The sequence below is a fragment of the Bos indicus genome, chromosome 15 (assembly GCF_029378745.1).
Source record: "Bos indicus isolate NIAB-ARS_2022 breed Sahiwal x Tharparkar chromosome 15, NIAB-ARS_B.indTharparkar_mat_pri_1.0, whole genome shotgun sequence".
NCBI lineage: Eukaryota > Metazoa > Chordata > Mammalia > Artiodactyla > Bovidae > Bos > Bos indicus.
Window position 1 is genome coordinate 7,841,544 of NC_091774.1, and position 17,829 is coordinate 7,859,372.

At 39.0% G+C, this 17,829-nt stretch overlaps 1 protein-coding gene across 1 annotated transcript in view; it reads left to right on the forward strand.

Annotated features, from left to right (window-relative positions):
- The window catches only part of TRPC6 (transient receptor potential cation channel subfamily C member 6), a 160,526-nt gene extending 145,478 nt beyond the window's left edge, over positions 1-15,048 (forward strand). Inside the window, exons 10-13 of the mRNA XM_070803331.1 lie at positions 614-688; positions 10,908-10,991; positions 12,471-12,546; positions 13,434-15,048. Of these exons, the coding sequence (XP_070659432.1) occupies positions 614-688; positions 10,908-10,991; positions 12,471-12,546; positions 13,434-13,585 (387 nt within the window). The 3' untranslated portion in view covers positions 13,586-15,048. The remainder of the gene's footprint in view (positions 1-613; positions 689-10,907; positions 10,992-12,470; positions 12,547-13,433) is intronic.
- The last annotated feature ends 2,781 nt before the right edge of the window (positions 15,049-17,829 follow it).

Sequence of the window (17,829 nt, forward strand, 5' to 3'; positions counted from 1 at the left end):
TGGGCAACTGAGCCAAATGATCATAAAGGTCCCTTGCAATTATAAGGTTCTATTATTGAATATAAAGGAAATATTGTAATTCCTGCTGGGTTTGCATCTTACTACTTGGGATTCTCAAGTTAAGCTCCCTGAGCTCCAATTTCACCTGTAATATGGGAATTACAGTTATATCTATGTCATGAAAATCAAATCAAATAAATATGTGAAAGTGCTTTGAGAATTCTTAAGCTTTCTTTAAATGTATGATGATTATTTTGGATAGGAATTTTGGAAAAAATATATGATCTTTGGTGCTCTCCCAGATGTATAACTTATAGAACTCAGTGGGTTGAATAGCAAAAATTTCTCTCACCTTACTCCATGTTACTAAGCATGTCGCTCTTAGTAACATGTGGTTAGAACTGCAACCCCAGACAATTCAGTGTCCAAACAAAATGTCCGAGTATTCACCAAACGGAAGACCCTAGTAAGAATATGTTCCTCTCAAAGAAACTTGCTGGAGAATTAGACCAGATGGCTTTTAGAATATGGGATGAAGGAAGACTGAAATTCTTCTTACAGTTCTCAATGTATAATTAGTGATTATATTCATTTTACTCTCTATCTTTAAAAGAGAAATGAAGGAAAGAAATTTGGAATTTTGGGAAGTCATGAAGACCTTTCAAAATTATCACTTGACAGAAAACAGGTAAGATCACATTTGAAAATATGGAGCCACACTTATGATCTGGCTTATCTTCTCAGAAAGAAGGACAAATATTCAGAAGCAATTTTAAGAAACAGTAGACACAGTAAAGAATTAACAATTTGGCAGTGCTCAAAGAATCTGCTATTGAGAAGTTAAAGCAAGCCTGTGTCCAGTGCATCAGCAAAAAGAATTACATGGCTGTTTAAGGCAGATATTAAACATATATTTGGAGTACTTTGGGGTGATAAAATATAGAACTGTGATGTAAAGAAGGAAAAATTAAAATAATAGAGGAACTTGTCAGGGACCTGATGGAGATATAATTAATGTAATTCTTCACAGCTCAGGTGGCGATTATGCACACCTAGCAGAGCTGCATTATTTGTCAGTAATCGAGAGGTTGTCAAAAGAGGCTCCCTGAGAATTCAGTGGCTGCTCCAGTCAGCACAGTTTACAATAAGCAGTGTACCCGAGAGCTACATCAGCTGCCTAATTTGGAGTGGCAGAATCCTTCATGATGGGGACTTTTGATTCATTCTGGCAGCAGGCACATAGTAGGGGCACAAGGCAGAAGGAAATTATGAGTGAACTAATCAGGAGAAGAGCAATGTATTAGGTGAGACTTGCATTCAGTTGCACATAATAATGGTAATAATAAACATGGTGATTTAAGCAAGACAGTTGTCTTCTCCCTTCTCATTTAACTCTCCAGAGTTGGCAGTACAGGGTTCTTGTCAGGAGTGAGTCTCTGCAATTCCCCTGGATACTTTTATCGTAGTCAAATACAAGATGACACCTTTACCTCCAGACATGACACCTACTATTCAGGCATGAAGAAGCAAGGGGGCAGAGGAAAAGTTGGGCACCAGAGGAATCGGTCACCACCCTCAGAAGTGCCTCCCAACATCTGTTACTATATCTCATTAGCCAGAGCTCTGTTCCAGGGCCACCGCATGCAACACAAACGCCAAGGAGGGTTGCGATTTTGTTTTGTTTTTAAGCCAAGTGTGTTACCTCCTCTAACAAAATAGGAATACTCTTAAGTATTGATATAATATTGATATAGTGAGAGCATTGAACTAAGTAGTCAGAAGACTGAGATCTCATCTCATCTCTGCCACTTTAGCAATTCATTTAACTTCTCTGAACCTTAATTTCCTCATTGACAAAATAGGACTAATCAAGTTGTACAACCCATCACACAAAATGGTTGGGAGGATTCAGTTGAAGCTTTGTAAATCACAAACACTAGTAGGTACTTGTTACAGAGAAGCAGCTTTTGTCCTTTGGTTATAATTAACTCAGCAAAATTTTTCAAAAAAATAGGTCAGTGTAAGTTGGATTTGGGGCTTCCCTGGTGGCTTAGATGGTAAAGAATCTGCCTGCAATGCAGGAGACCCAGATTTGTCCCTGAGTCGGGAAGAATCCCTGAAAAAGGGAATGACTACATACTCCAGTATTCTTGCCTGGAGAATTCCATTGATAAGAGGAGCCTGGTGGGCTACAGTCCATGGGGTCACAAAGAGGTGGACATGACTGAGCAACTAATACTTTCACTTCAAGTTGGATTTTATAACTTTGCAATAAGAAATTGCTTATACTGAAAGTATGATGAGTGAATGATAACAATAAATCATTGAACAAGTATAAAAAATTTAAAGGGGATTAAAATGCTTTTTTTCGCTTTATGATAGAATCTATGTGTATGTTGGAGAAGGAAATGGCAACCAACTCCAGTACTCTTGCCTGGAAAATCTCATGGACAGGGGAGCCTGATAGGCTACAGTCCATGGGGTTTCGAAGAGTCAGACACCATTGAGCAACTTCACTTTCACTTTTCACTTTCATGCACTGGAGAAGGAAATGGCAACCCACTCCAGTACTCTTGCCTGGAGAATCCCAGAGACAGAGGAGCCTGGAGGGCTGCCGTTTATGGGGTCGCACAGAGTCGGACACAACTGAAGCAACTTAGCAGCAGCAGCAGCTGTGTGTGTGTGTTAGTCACTCAGTTGTCTCTGACTCTGTGATCCCATGGACTGTAACCCTGCAGTCTATGTCCATGGAATTCTCCAGGCAGATAGAATCTGTAGTGCCTTTCAAATGAAATGATTTTATTTTCTCTGTAGTTTCTCCAAAAATGTAGAAAATTAAAATTTGTTTAAATCATCTGAAAAATATACTTTATATCGTTTTAACATGACTGGATTACTTTATGCTTTCCATTAGCATATATTTCAACCCCAGATTAAAATAAACTCTTTAAGGTCAATACAAAGCCTCTGGTGTCTGACCCTAGTGGTAGATCAATAAAATGTTGATTTCTGTGTCAGCTGAACCTTCTGGTGTATGTGTGCTAAGTTGCTTCAGTCGTGTTCAACTCTGTGCATCCCTGTTTACTGAAGCCCACCAGGCTTCTCTGTCCATGGGGATTCTCCAGGCAAGAATACTGGAGTGGGTTGCCATGCCCTTCTCCAAGCAATCTGCCCAACCCAGGGATTGAACCCAGGTCACCTGCATTGCAGGCAGATTCTTTACCTTCCAAGCCACCAGGGAGGCAACCAACAAAACTTCTAGAGTGGCTGTTTATTTTGGCAACCATGGAGATGTATGGCTCGTATCTTCTTGCAAGACAGAACCTGCTTTGGGGAGCTCGGTCAGCTGGCAGCCTCCTGCTGCAGCCTCTTTGGGATACCCTCAGCTTTCCCACCACGGTCATGCTTTTTGGGTCCTGGGCATTTCTTGCCAGCACAGGACCTCTCTTGGGGCACTCTGTGCCTAGCTCTCAATCTTCCTACCTCTCCCTCTTTCACACGTGAGCCAAGCCTCATGGTCTGGAAGCTTTTTCTGCCGTCTGCTCACCCTTCCCATTATCTTTCAGAGGCATGATTCTGAACACATTTCATATTTCTGACACTGTCTTGGCATTTGATTCCCAGAGGACCAAACCAACACAGATGTCTATTTCTCTTTGCCATGTAAGCTTATGATGAACAAAACTAGGCACATTTCACATAGTGTGCTTTTGCATGATATGTTAACTATATTCCCGAGAAAATGCTTTTTAAAGCAACCATTTGTAGTTCCATTTATTTTTGCCTGTTGTTGCTGAGGTGAACTCCTACTGGAACATGTTTGACACTGTTATGTACTAAGAAGAACTCTCATGGTGTGTTTTCCCTTACTCAGTTTGTATAGCTTTTGCTCACTTTTTCATGAAGTCTATGTTTAGTTTCTATTTCTCTCGGGTCTTCTTTCTGACTCCTTGAAGGTTAAAGTGGTTAGGTCACATGAACATTCCTCCACATCTTCTTCCTGCATATCTGCTCCACGTAAACTATAGAAATCAGTCGGATGAGCCATATAACAATACTTTTTGAAACAAAGTAAGCATTCATTATCTTTCAGTTCAGTTCAGTTCAGTCGCTCAGTCGTGTCCGAATCTTTGCGACCCCATGAACTGCAGCACGCCAGGCCTCCCTGTCCATCACCAACTCCCGGAGTTCACTCAGAATCACATCCATTGAGTCAGTGATACCATCCAGCCATCTCATCCTCTGTCGTCCCCTTCTCCTCTTGCCCCCAATCCCTCCCAGCATCAGAGTCTTTTCCAATGAGTCAACTCTTCGCATGAGGTGGCCAAAGTACTGGAGTTTCAGTTTAGCATTATTGCTTCCAAAGAAATCCCAGGGCTGATCTCCTTCAGAATGGACTGGTTGGATCTCCTTGCAGTCCAAGGGACTCTCAAGAGTCTTCTCCAACACCACAGTTCAAAAGCATCAATTCTTCGGCACTCAGCCTTCTTCACAGTCCAACTCTCACACCCATACATGACCACTGGAAAAACCATAGCCTTGACTAGTCGGACCTTTGTTGGCAAAGTAATGTCTCTGCTTTTCAATATGCTATCCAGGTTGGTCATAACTTTTCTTCCAAGGAGTAAGCATCTTTTAATTTCATCATTATCTTTAGTCATTACTTTTAATTCTGTCACTCACTTTGGTGGTCTCTAGCATTAACTTTTCAGACACAGAGTCTGAAAGAACAGCATATATTCAGTCTCTGCTATACTACATTATATATGTAAACCTAAAAATGCCAAATAGCTTCTTGAATATCTGCTCTGTTCCAGCTCTAGAACAGATCACCTTCAAGTGTCAGTTTCAGAGCAGGTTTCACGTGACCCAGACAATAGGCCAGTGTGGAGCATAAAGACATCTTGGCATTTTGGATCCATTCTGCACTATATTGAATGAGATGTGTAGATTTTTTTCATCAGTTACATACCCAAGAACTACGTCCTTTAGCTTTCAGTTAGGTCAGAGGCTGTCTTTTTAGTCATCTGATGAAATAGTTCCAATTACAATCACCAGGGTCATTTTGCCATACAAATTTGTGCAAATTACCCATCCTCTGCTCTAGAGCTATCAAGTTAAAATCTCTGGCCATGGAACCTGGAAATGTGTATTTTATTAAGTCCTTAAGAGATTCTAATGCTCATCTGGGTGTGGGAATCATTGAATATTTCATTGCCTGAATGCCTTAGTCATGGACACATAAGTGAAAAGCAATATTCAGCGAAGTATCTCCAGGAAAAAAAAGAAAAAAGAAAAAAAAAAAAAAAAAAACAGATTCAAACCAACCATGAAACAGGTCTAAAGCCACAAAGTAGATATTTATCCTTCCATATAGTAATAATAGTTGTTGACATTTGTACAATATCAACTGTATGTCAAGCTACATATTCTACACCACTTACATCTTTAATCCTCAGATTTAGCTCTAGGGATGTAGGTAATATTATTTTCCTTATTTTATACATGAGAAACCTGAGGATAACAAAGGTGAAATGAACTGCTCAAAGTCCCATTTCAGACATGTGCCAGAGCCAGAATTCAAATCCACATCTACCTGATTCCAAAGCAAGAGTTTTTACAAGCACTGTACCACGTGGCTTCATTCCCACACGTCAGCACCCACTGCTGACTGATCATATTGCCTATACTTTTTCAGTTCATTGCTTTGATCCCAGCCTCAGACCCTTCAATGCTTGTGGAGAGTGGGAAACTCTCAGAACTGTTGCTATGTCCAAACATAAAAAATTCCAAAGACTGAAGCTTGCTTGTTCCGCTTAACAAATAACAACAGTTATTTAGTATTCCTCACTGCCATCCTACAGTGAAGCTGCAGCAAGATGAAAATGCTAATATCAAACTAATTCCTAGGAAGTGAAGGAAAGACAACATAAAGAATGCAGGAAATGTGGTAGAAGGTATGAAAAAAAAGGAGCAGGCAGTGCTTCCTTCAGAACTGGAGTGTATATCTGCATATTAGTCAGGTACAGAGCTCACACCCAATCATCCCTGCTTCCACTCACCAAACCCCCTTCCTCACTCCCATCGCATATTATACATCAGTATCATCTGTAAATGTCCAAATCACTAAGGGTTAAATGCTATTCATATTGCCCACTGACTCGCTTCGACTTCTCAGTCTATTTTAGTGGCCGTACATCAAAACAAATATAAATTAGAATTTTCTGCCACCAAGTGGTTAAAATGCTTCTTTGCACCATTGGGTAAGTTTCTTCTTACATATTATTTCTTGGGGTTATTAAGTTTTTAAACACGTGCTTGTTGAATACCTACTACATATTAGAAACTGATTCGAAATTTTTGCTGTATAGATGTTAGATTTGCATTCAAATTCACGTTGCAGATTTAGAGTAGAATTCGTCACATAAAAAAGATCCAAGTGGATTTATTACTGTTTAGTCAGGTACCATTTAATTATATAACTGGTTCTCAGTGAGAGCTGATTTTGATCCCACATGACCAGCAGTCTAGGGTGCATCTGTAATACCTGGAGACAGGTTTGGTTGTCAAAACTAGTGTTGGGTTCTATTATTGGCATCTAGGGGTGAAGACCAGGGATACAGGCAAACATTATACAATGCACTAGAAGACCTCCACAGTAAGGAAGTACCTAACCCATAAATGAAGTGAAATGGGAGCACTGAATATGAAATAGAAAAAGTGAAACAGGCTGAAAGTAAAAGATCAAATTAAAAACCTTATTTTTAAACATGGCTGCTCATTGGAATTACATCTGGAGCTTTGGAGCAAAAAAACAATACCTGGGTATTTGTATTTTTCAAAAATGTGCATCTGGATTTTAAAAAGTGATTATAGATTTTTCTATTAAATGGCAGTGTTAGTGATATAAAATTCTATTATTTTCTTTACATATATTTTCTAATTTTCCTTGTAATGGCTTCTTAGATACACCTGTCATTGAAAAGTGGACATTTAATTTTCAAACACATGGAATTTTTAAAGTAAAAAAAAAAATTACTCAGCCCAAAGTGTTAAAAATGTTGCAACTGAGAAAGCCCAGACTCTGCCTACTGGACGCATGCAAAGGGAAGCCATGTGTTATGCTAAAACGGTATGACATACTGTAGATCCACACTTTAGAAAACCTATAATCGTATGCATTCTTAAAACTGTTTTCTGGCTTTCCCTTGCCTCTTTTGTGTCATCCAGTATGTCAGTTTGTAAGTCATCTGCCTCAGACCTTAAAACCAGCTCTCCAGGTTTCAGATATATTTTTCCCATGTGGTTGAGTTGTAGCCAGCTGTTTCATGAACCTAGATTGTACATGCCTTGTACAGCAAGGTGTCCGGAAACCAAGTGATCTCCATTAGTTACCCAAAAGTACTTCTTCATTCATTTCATCAGCCAACTACTTCTGATCATTTACCATCTGTCTCAGAATGATGGCTGTGGGGAAACTGAGATGAACTAAACAAAGTCCTTTCTTCTGTGGAGCCCAGGAGGGTGTAGACAATAACCATGTAAACAAGACAATGAATAAAGTAATTGGCATGTTATGAAGGATACAAGAGGCTTCTTAGGTGGTGCTAGTGGTAAAGAACCTGCCTGCCAATTCAGGAGACATAAGAGACACGGGTTTAATCTCTGGGTTGGGAAGCTCCCCTGGAGGGCAACCCACTTCAGTATTCTTGCCTGGAGAATTCCATGGACAGCGGAGCCTGGTGGGCAACAGTCCTTAGGGTCACAAGGGGTCAGACACGACTGAAGCAATTTGGCATGCACAGAGCACGAAGGATACAAAAGGCCTAACTTTCTTAAGATCTGTTTTCGTGGGGTGGGCAGAGAAAGCCATCTGAGGAGCTTATACATTCATCTCAACTCCAGAGGATCAGACAAAGCAAGTCAGTCAGGCAAAGACCCAGGAAGATAATGATGTGGGGATTGGGAACAACAAATTCAAAGGCCTTAAGTTAGAAAAGAGCAAATGAAAGACCACCTGTGGGGTTATTAAGTTTTCAAAAAAGTATTATTGCCATAGGTGTGGTGTGTTGTGGAGCTGCTTTAATTTGGGATGATTGGCACATCATGTACTAAGGTCCACACATTCATCTCTAAAATAATCTCAAAGAAGTATAAATTTTCACTTTCTTATTTCCATGAACACCATTTGGATATGTTCGTGGCCTCTAACAAAAGAAAACATTAAATTAATAATTGGTCACCATGAGGCTAGGTGTTCATAAGTAGATGGCTGTGATGCTCCAAAATTCCCTTTGTTTGGATCTTTTCCCTCTGGTTATGAACCTGTCCTCACCCTCCATGCTTTAGCTTAAAAACTGAGGGGTGGAAGTGAGCTTGACTCTGGTCATCATGTTTAATGATGTCTTTAAAGCATAAGTCACAGTTTGAAATTCAGGAATCATATCTAATATTATAGGTTAAGATCATTATATTTTATATCATTATAAAAATTAATGATTATGTTATTTGCAAATGAATTAAATATTAAAATATGTTGAAGTTTACATTTGTCTCACAAATTCATAAATTAATGGGGTTTGAAGGACTCCAGTGGAAAAGGCAATGGCACCCCACTCCAGTACTCTTGCCTGGAAAATCCCATGGATGGAGGAGCCTGGTGGGCTGCGGTCCAGGGGGTCGCAAAGAGTTGGACACGACTGAGCGACTTCACTTTCACTTTTCACTTTCATGCACTGGAGAAGGAAATGGCAACCCACTCCAGTGTTCTTACCTGGAGAATCCCAGGGACAGGGGAGCCTGGTGGGCTGCCGTCTATGGGGTCACACAGAGTCGGACACAACTGAAGCGACTTAGCAGCAGCAGCAGCAGGACTCCAGAGATCAACTAGGGCATTCTCTTCACTATCAGGAGAGATTATAGGATTTCAGCTTCTCACCTAGTGTTCCACAGCTAAACTGAAGGCAGAACCAGATTTGAATTTTCAGGCTTTTGTCAAGAGTTCTTTTACAGAACCTAAGCCATCTTTCTGGTTAATTTGGTCAATTGTATAATTTTATCTTATTTTTTTAAAAGTTGATATCAAGTTAAAAAAAATACAGAATGTCTGTATTCTTGACATTTTTAGAAAGGGTGAAAGAGAAAGGGAAATAGCTACATGAAAAAGGATGTTATCTAAAGAATATCTTCACAATTATACATATATTTTATGAATCTTGTCAGCCTTGCCGTATTTTCCCTATTATTATAACTCAGCTAGATAATTATTTATGTTCTTCATTAAATACCCAGGACATAGCACAGTTCTTTACATATAGAAGATGCTCATAAAATACCTGTTTAATGGATGAATGTGTGCATAGCTGCTTTACTTCAATGTGTGGCCATTTATAGCATCAAAGAATTGGAGTTAAGGATTTTAATTGAATTTCATCGGGCTTCTCTGATAGCTCAGTTGGTAAAGAATCCACCTGCAATACAGAAGACCTGAGTTTGATTCCTATGTTGGAAAGATCCCCTAGAGAACGGAAAGGCTACCCACTCTGGTATTCTGGCCTGGAGAATTCCATGGACCGTATACTCCAGTGGGGTGGTAAAGAGTTGGACATGACCGAGCGACTTTCACTTTCATTTTACTTCTAACAGAGGAGGAAATGGCAACCCACTCCAGTGTTCTTGCCTGAGGAATCCCATGGACAGAGGAGCCTGGTGGGCTACAGTCTATGGGATCACAAAGAATCGGACACAACTGAAGCAAGCAAGCATGCATTAGCTTTAACAACATAGATATCACTGGGAAATAGAAATCATGGCTGTCTTAGTAAAATGGTCTTGAAGTTTCTTTACCCCTGAAAAAATTTTGCACCCCGCAAAATATATATCTGGAGATACTGTGTTTTGTTCAGTTTCTCCTATTTATTTCTTTGCAAAGCCATTTTCCCTTTAGAAAATGTGTTAAAGAGGTTTCTAATCTTTCTCTTAGCATGTTAATATGGTGCTTTACCACCTCTCTTGCAGATTGCTTTCTTTGTCATTTGCCTCTTCAAGCATATGTATTATTTGAAAAGTCCTACCCAGATAGGGTATTATACACGTCCTAAAATTCAAATAGATTTATTAGTGCTTTCTTGACACCTGGATCCTATCCCTCAACAAAGTCGTCTCCTGGTGTTTCCTCAGGAGTCTCATCACAGTCTACTGCATGTGCAGATGGTGCTGTCAGTCGTGCTGGACTGTGGCTCCCTCACCAGTGGACTTCTGAGATCACCACTATTATTTTCTCAACTTGTTTGTCTCTCCCTCTACCAAGGATACAACTGTGGGAGTGTTAAAGCATGACTCTCATGACAGCATGACTGACAGCCACAAAGTCTAAGACAGTCCTCAGACAACCTCTAATAGTCACCAAGAGGCTGAACACACCTAAAACATCTATGATTTGTGTTGGAAGAAAGAATATTAAGCAAATTAAGTTAAAATGGCACTATACATATAGAACAGAGAAGGCAATGGCACCCCACTCCAGTACTCTTGCCTGGAAAATCCCATGGGTGGAGGAGCCTGGAAGGCTGCAGTCCATGGGGTCGCTGAGGGTCAGACACGACCGAGCGACTTCACTTTCACTTTTCACTTTCATGCATTGGAGAAGGAAATGGCAACCCACTCCAGTGTTCTTGCCTGGAGAATCCCAGGGATGGGGGAGCCTGGTGGGCTGTCGTCTATGGGGTCGCACAGAGTCGGACATGACTGAAGTGACTTAGCAGCAGCAGCATACATATAGAAAAGATTATGTATATAAGACTATTAGTTCATATGTGTAACTATCACATATGAAACTATGAGATAAATGCCATCACATTATTTAAAAATTAAATAATAATCAATTTCTAATTCTTTTCAAATTACAGTTTGCACATAGTAAACAATCAAGTATAAGGAGCTCAGAAGATTTCCAGTTAAACAGTTTCACTAATCCTCCAAGACAATATCAGGTAAGCATGAGGTTTTAAAGAAATAAGACTAGTTATTTGTAATATTTAGAAACTCACCCAGTGCGATTATTAAAAGGATAATGACCTGTTATGATATTTTTTCAGTGATAATACACTAATACAAAAAATATTTATTGAGTAATTACAACATACCATGCACTTTCTAAGTACTAGAGATACAGAAGTAAATGAAATAGATGAAATCTTGCCATCATGGGAATTAGACCCTACATGTTTATTGTATCAAGACTATATTCAAAAAGCATAAGAAGAGAGTAAAAGTCACCTCAAACTCTATTACTGAGCAATTAAGACTACTTACTTTTTGTAAATATTCTGCCAGATGATTATACGTATGTGTATAATTTTACATACATTTTAATATTATTATAGAAATGTTTATGCAATATTGGGCTTCCCTGAAGGCTCAGTGGTAAAGAATCCACCTGCCAATGCATGAGATGCTGGTTTGATCCCTGGGTTGGAAAGATCCCCTGGAGAAGGAAATGGCAACCCACTCCACTATTTTTGCCTGGACAGAGGAGCCTGGCTACACTCCACAGCATTGCAAAAGAGTTGGACACAACTCAGTGACTAAACAGCACCACCAACAAATATGCTGTGTTATCTAAATGAGATAATAATATATAATGAGTAATAGTTTTCCACTTCGCAAAGCATATATTCATATTAATTTTAATGGATGTACTGTATTCCTTTGTACAAATAAATAATCCCCTATTGATGAACACTTAGGGTTTATTTTTTCCACTATTGTAAGGAGTACTACTATGAACAGACTTGTTTGTATACCTAATTACATCCTTAGAATAAGTTATTGAAAGTGGGACTTTATTGTCTATCATTTAATTTTGGGCTTAGGTAGTAAGATTTGGTTTAGCTATATATCCATCCACTCAGGACTTCCTACATATGTGCTGAGCCTCTTATTATTAATAAAAAGTATATAGTAAAAGCAGTATCCTCATGGTAGAAGCCAAGTGCTGGAGAAATATTATTACATTGAAACTAGCCATTCCTAAATTATTAGAAAGTATACAATCAAAACTGGCTACATTTCTTGGTAATGGAGGGGAAAATCCATAAATGAGGCACATTTACTTAACTTTCCATTCCCACAGGCCGAACTGCACACCTTTGACCCACCCAGCTGAAAGGCTGTGTCTTGTTCTAACATTTTTCAAGTAAAATACAAGCAATGAACATCAAGGATTACGCATTTGCTCTAAACTTACTCTTTTCTCATGAATTAACTTTTGAGTCATTAGCCCTGGTGATGTTAAAATTTACTTTAAAATCTGTAGATAGTATACATTCCCTATCAGATAAATCATCTTAATCTCTCATAGCTATCACTTCAAAGTATTTACTAAAGACAGAAAGATTCAGAAGCTTATTCCAAATGAGAGATTGGTCATGAATGTAAAACTAAGATGGATTTCTCCTTTTCCTGTCTAGAAAATAATGAAGAGGCTCATTAAAAGATATGTATTACAAGCCCAGATAGACAAGGAGAGTGATGAAGTGAATGAAGGTGAGTTGAAGTCAGCCCGTGAGCATGAGCCACACCTGGGGCCTGAGGCCAAGCTGAGGGAGAGCTGGAGAGGTGGACGTGGGAAGGGTGGGCTTCAAGGGGAGGAGACCGCATCGCAACGGGCATCAGCACTGCCTCATGCTGAGGAAATAGAGGCTATTTCTCCAAAGGGCAGATGCCGTTGGCTAGATAAGTAACTGTGGTCATCCCTTAGTCTTTGTGGGAGATTGGTTCTAGGACCTGTGTCAATACCAAGTTCCTCATACAAAAAAGGAGTATTGTATTCCAGTCTATCCTTCATATTCCAGATGCGGAGCCTGCAAACAGGGAAAGTAGACTGTACTATTTTTGTGGGGGGCTTTAGAGGGAGAGGACTTCCCTGGTCGTTCAGACAGTAAAGAATCAGCCTGCAATGCAGGAGACCCGGTTTGATCCCTGGGTCAGGAAGGTTCCCTGGAGGATGGCATGGCAACCCACTCCAGTATGCTTGCATGGAGAATCCCAAGGACAGAGAAGCCTTCACAGGGTTGCAAAGAGTTGGACACAGCTGAGTGACTAATGCTTTTACTTACACTTGGAGGAAGAAATCAGTGGGTGGTGAAAGGGAGGGTCCATTGGCCCCAAAATCCTTTAATATTTGTTGCCAGTGTTTCAATTTCAATTATTTTAGGGGGACTTTCATTATAAGCTTTCTCTATAATCTTTTCATTACCCAAAATACTTAGCTGAGAAAACAGAAATCTGCCCCCATTAAGAGTGATTTCCTCTGAAAAGATTCAAAATACAGATATGTGTGGAATTAAAACAGATTTTGATCTATACAGAATCACTAGCTTCTCTGCATTACATATTTACAATTTAATTCTTGTCACTCTTGTTTTTCAAAGGGGAACTGAAGGAAATTAAACAAGACATCTCAAGTCTCCGCTATGAACTCCTTGAAGAAAAAACTCAGAATTCAGAAGACCTGGCAGAACTTATTAGAAAACTTGGGGAGAAATTATCAATGGAGCCAAATCAAGAGGAAAGCAATAGATAATGCAGAGACTTTCTTAAAAATTCATATTTATTCGTCCACTTGAAGCCATATTATTTTCTGATTTATTTTTTTAAGTGCCACTGTGACCAGCTTTTGAAAAAGAAAAAGTTCAAAGATAACTTGGGTCATCCAATCATTTGGAATTCTACTATTTAATATTTATGGTGATTAAATTTCATTATTCAGGTTAAAGATTGCAGATTATGATGAAAATTACACCCAATTGTTTGGTGCTTTTCTTCATAAACTGCTTTCTTGGGTCTAACTATTGTGATTATGTGAGTGCCATGTAGCGTCTGTCTGGGGATCGTTTCGCTGGCAGGGCAAACACACTGCACTGTGTTATTTCCCCTGATGGTGACTTCAGGCATCTTCTTGCCTGCTCTGTGGACCCCTGATGGTGACTTCCAGACTTGAATTTAGAGAAAAATAATCTCTTGCCATTTAGAGAATACTATTTAATCATCCACCCTTCTTAGTCCCCACAAAATAGGCTTGATATTGTCTGTGCAAAGTGGTGTTAAATCGCTCCTAAATTTTCTGATTCATCTCTTTGGATATTTTACCAGTGAAAAAGTGCTGCCTTCACTGAACCTTGGAAACAAAGTTCAGTGTGTGGTGTGTGTGTGTGTGTGTGTGTGTGTGTGTGTGTGTGTGTGTGTGTGTGTGTATGTGCACACATGCATATGAAATACTTGTCCTGTTTTCTTTTGCAGCCAGTGTAGATACTTAAAAGCTCTTTAAGTTGTACTTTTTATTGTGACTAAAAAGATGTTGGCCAAATAAGAACTTTTTATTGGAGAAGTATCAAAGCCACAGACAATTGTGTTTATTTGGTCAAATGACAGCACAATTTTGTACCATTTCCAAGGGTCTTTATAGGTGATTTCCTACATATGGCAACAGATGGAAAGGAAAAAAATGTGTAGACAGAACTTGCAAATACTTATCTGTTATTCTCAGTATATTCTACACTCCTCTCAAAATATATAAAATAAGAATTTGCATTCATGAGCATTTACCAAGAGGTTGCTATTATGTATTGATAATGTGAGGCAATATCTAAAAGAAAGAAATGAAGGTTCACACTTCAGCTACCCAGACTATCAATATTTAGATGATGCTGGGCATTGACTGGAAGTGCTGCTTTAAACTCAATAAAGAGAGGCTTCATATGCAAAATTTTATTTTAAAGATAAAGTGGTCACAGAGAATCTGGTTAGCCCCAACTTTGATTTTGTTTACATCAAAAAACCTTTATGTAACCAGATCTGAAAATTTAGCTGAGATTTTATATTAGGTGACTTTTGTATTTATGGTTATCACTTAATTGAAAAGTTATTTAGTGATACAGAAAAGGTCTGTTTTCAAATGTTCTGTGACAATATTTGAATCAGAAATTGTAAAAATCAAACTCATACCAAATGCACTACCCATGAATTAAAATAACCTAAATGCAAAAACCTTGTGTGTTATGCCATGCAAGAGATTGGCCTCCATGCCAAGCAGCATTCTGTGACAGCAAATGGGCTTGATTCTAGAAGATTCTACAGAAGATATTTAGATTCCTCAGCACTCCAGCCACCAGGAGCACCAGCAGCTCCGCAGTGGCCAGGCTTACCAGGTAACAGGTGGTGAGTTGGACTGACTTTTGATTGACCTGACAAGATGTAAGTTTTGGAAATGCAACAGGCATGATGGTGGCCCCCTCAGTAAAAGGCAAAGTGCTACGTGTTATTATTCAAATTATATGTCCTGAGATCAACATATTTCCTTCAAAGGGCAGCTGAACTGGCATCTTTTCTCATTTCCTTTTAATTGGAAGATGATAAGAGAAACCAAGCATATTTTAAGAAAGGGTTTAAGAATTCCAGCAAGAGCTTCTTAATTTCAAGGCATACTGGCAAAGGATGGTCAAAGCACAACCATCCTGCAAAAGTCTCAAGACCACTGGCTTTAAATCATGTATTCATGTTGAATCTGCTTAACCTTTTACAATTAGGGGATTAAGAAATTTAAATGTGTTTATCCAAACTGTTCTCTCTCATACTTCTTCTCTGAGATTTGGAGCTTTCTGGACTTCGGGTCCCAGAAGGAGGACAGAACAGTGATGTCTGATACTCTGACCACACAGCTCCTCCCTGAGGGCCAAGCCTGCCCACTCCTGGGCCTGTTTTACTCTGCTCTTCTTACTCTAAAATTGAGAAATAATACAAATTCAATGTTATTTTACTAGGTGTATAAAATTAATCACAAGAATCTACTGTCTGCTTAAAACTTTGCCAGGGATTAAGAGATAGAAAATGCATCTGACCTCAAGGAGACTGCAACCAAGTAAAGAAATGGGACTTCATACAACTATAAGAAGTGCTTACTGAATATTCACCATCTGCTAAGTACTGTGATAAATGCTTTCTGTGCTCTGTGTAATTTAATATAACAATGCTTACAATGGGTTTTCCTGGTGGCTCAGTGGTAAAGAATCTGCCTGCCAAGCAGGAGATGAAGTTCAGTCCCTGGGTCGGGAAGATCCCCTGGAGAAGGAGATGGCAACTCTAGTATTCTTGCCTGGAAAATGCCATGGACAGAGGAGCCTGGTAGGTTATAGCCCATGGGGTCACAAAAGAGTCAGATATGACTAGACAACTAAACAACAGCAACCAATGCTTACAATAGCTGTATAAGGTAACTATTATTACTATCCTCATTTTAGAAATGAGAAAACAGAGGCTTTTAGTGGCTAAGTGACTTGCATACAGAGTAAGTATCAGAATCAGGACTAAAACCTAGGCCTGCTTCACAACAGAGGTCTCACATATACCTGGGATCTTGACCAGCTAATCTGCAGTGTGATTGCCTCAGTGCAAAAGCTCATAGTTCAATCTGTAGGGGAAGAAAAATAACCTGTACCTGAAAATCCAGTGTTCCATTGTATACCCAGTCCACAGGCACATAATCACATTAATCAAGGAAGGCTATGAGTAAAGAGAAGATCTGATTTCAAAAGGATTGTAGATACAAAAGAGAATAAGAGATGGAGATGTATATTAAGGGGAGGGGGGAGCATACAGTGAGCAAGACCAAGAGTTGGACATGAGTCGGGGGCACAGAGGAAGAGAGAGTGAATTCAGTGGCTGTGACTCAGGCTGAGGAGAACAGATTGATTTTGGACAATCTATCCCACCCATCCAGCACTATTCCTGTATGAAAGAATCTTATCACTATATGAATAGTTTTTTTTTTTAATATGAATAGTTAAAAAAGAAAAAATATATACTAAAATTTCAATTAAAATGGAGAGACTATGCAGCAGTATTTGCCAACCAGGCAGCCTGACCTAAAAGTGCTCCAATAGAATCAGTCTGTACCAATATCCAGCTTCAGGCCAAGGAAGAGCTGTTTCTCCAAGTGCCACAGTCTAAGTATAACTTTTATCTGTTCCAACAAGCAGGTATAGCTTCCTTCTTCACCCTGAAACCATCCCTTGGGGTCACGTGCTAGGTGTTCCCACCACTCTGCTGAATGGTGCTGGGTGGGAGGTTCTACTGTAGTTACAGCCTCTGCCCAACTAGAGGCTGCAGGTTAAATCACTAAAGAAGCAGAAAAAGATATGAATTCTTTTTTTTTAGATCTGAATCTCATTTTCATATAATTAAGAAAAGCCTTTTTAGTAAGTACACATTGTTTAAAACTGTTTATTTAAGTACATTTTAGTGTTTTTTTTATAGTTTAGCCTAATCTAAAAATGATATAGTATACATTAATATATCCTTTGAAAGTGAGATAAAGGAAATGAGTATATAATCTCTGTTTTACAGAATACTGGAACAAAAGTCCACTTCAATATAGGCAGACAATTTGAAGTACAGAACAATAAAATATTATAGAATAAAAAGGTAAATTTATTTCCTGGTTGAATTAGCAATAAGAAAAAATACCAAAAATGTCAGAACTAAAATATTAACAGTATCAAAAATTTGGTCTTAATCTGTTTTGATCATCTATCACTGTACAGAAGAAGTCATCTAGAGATTAGCTCAAGGTGGCAGAGTAGAAATTCTCCCCCTTATGAAAATACCAAAATCACAACTGACTGCTATACAAGAATCAACAAGAAAATGCTAGAACCTACCAAAAAGGATGTGAATTCTTGACCCAGACCTCTGTGTTGTACTTGGGAAACTTATCTGAGCAGCTTTCCAAGTGAGCAAGTTGATCACAGGTTGTGTAGGAGTACAGCTCAG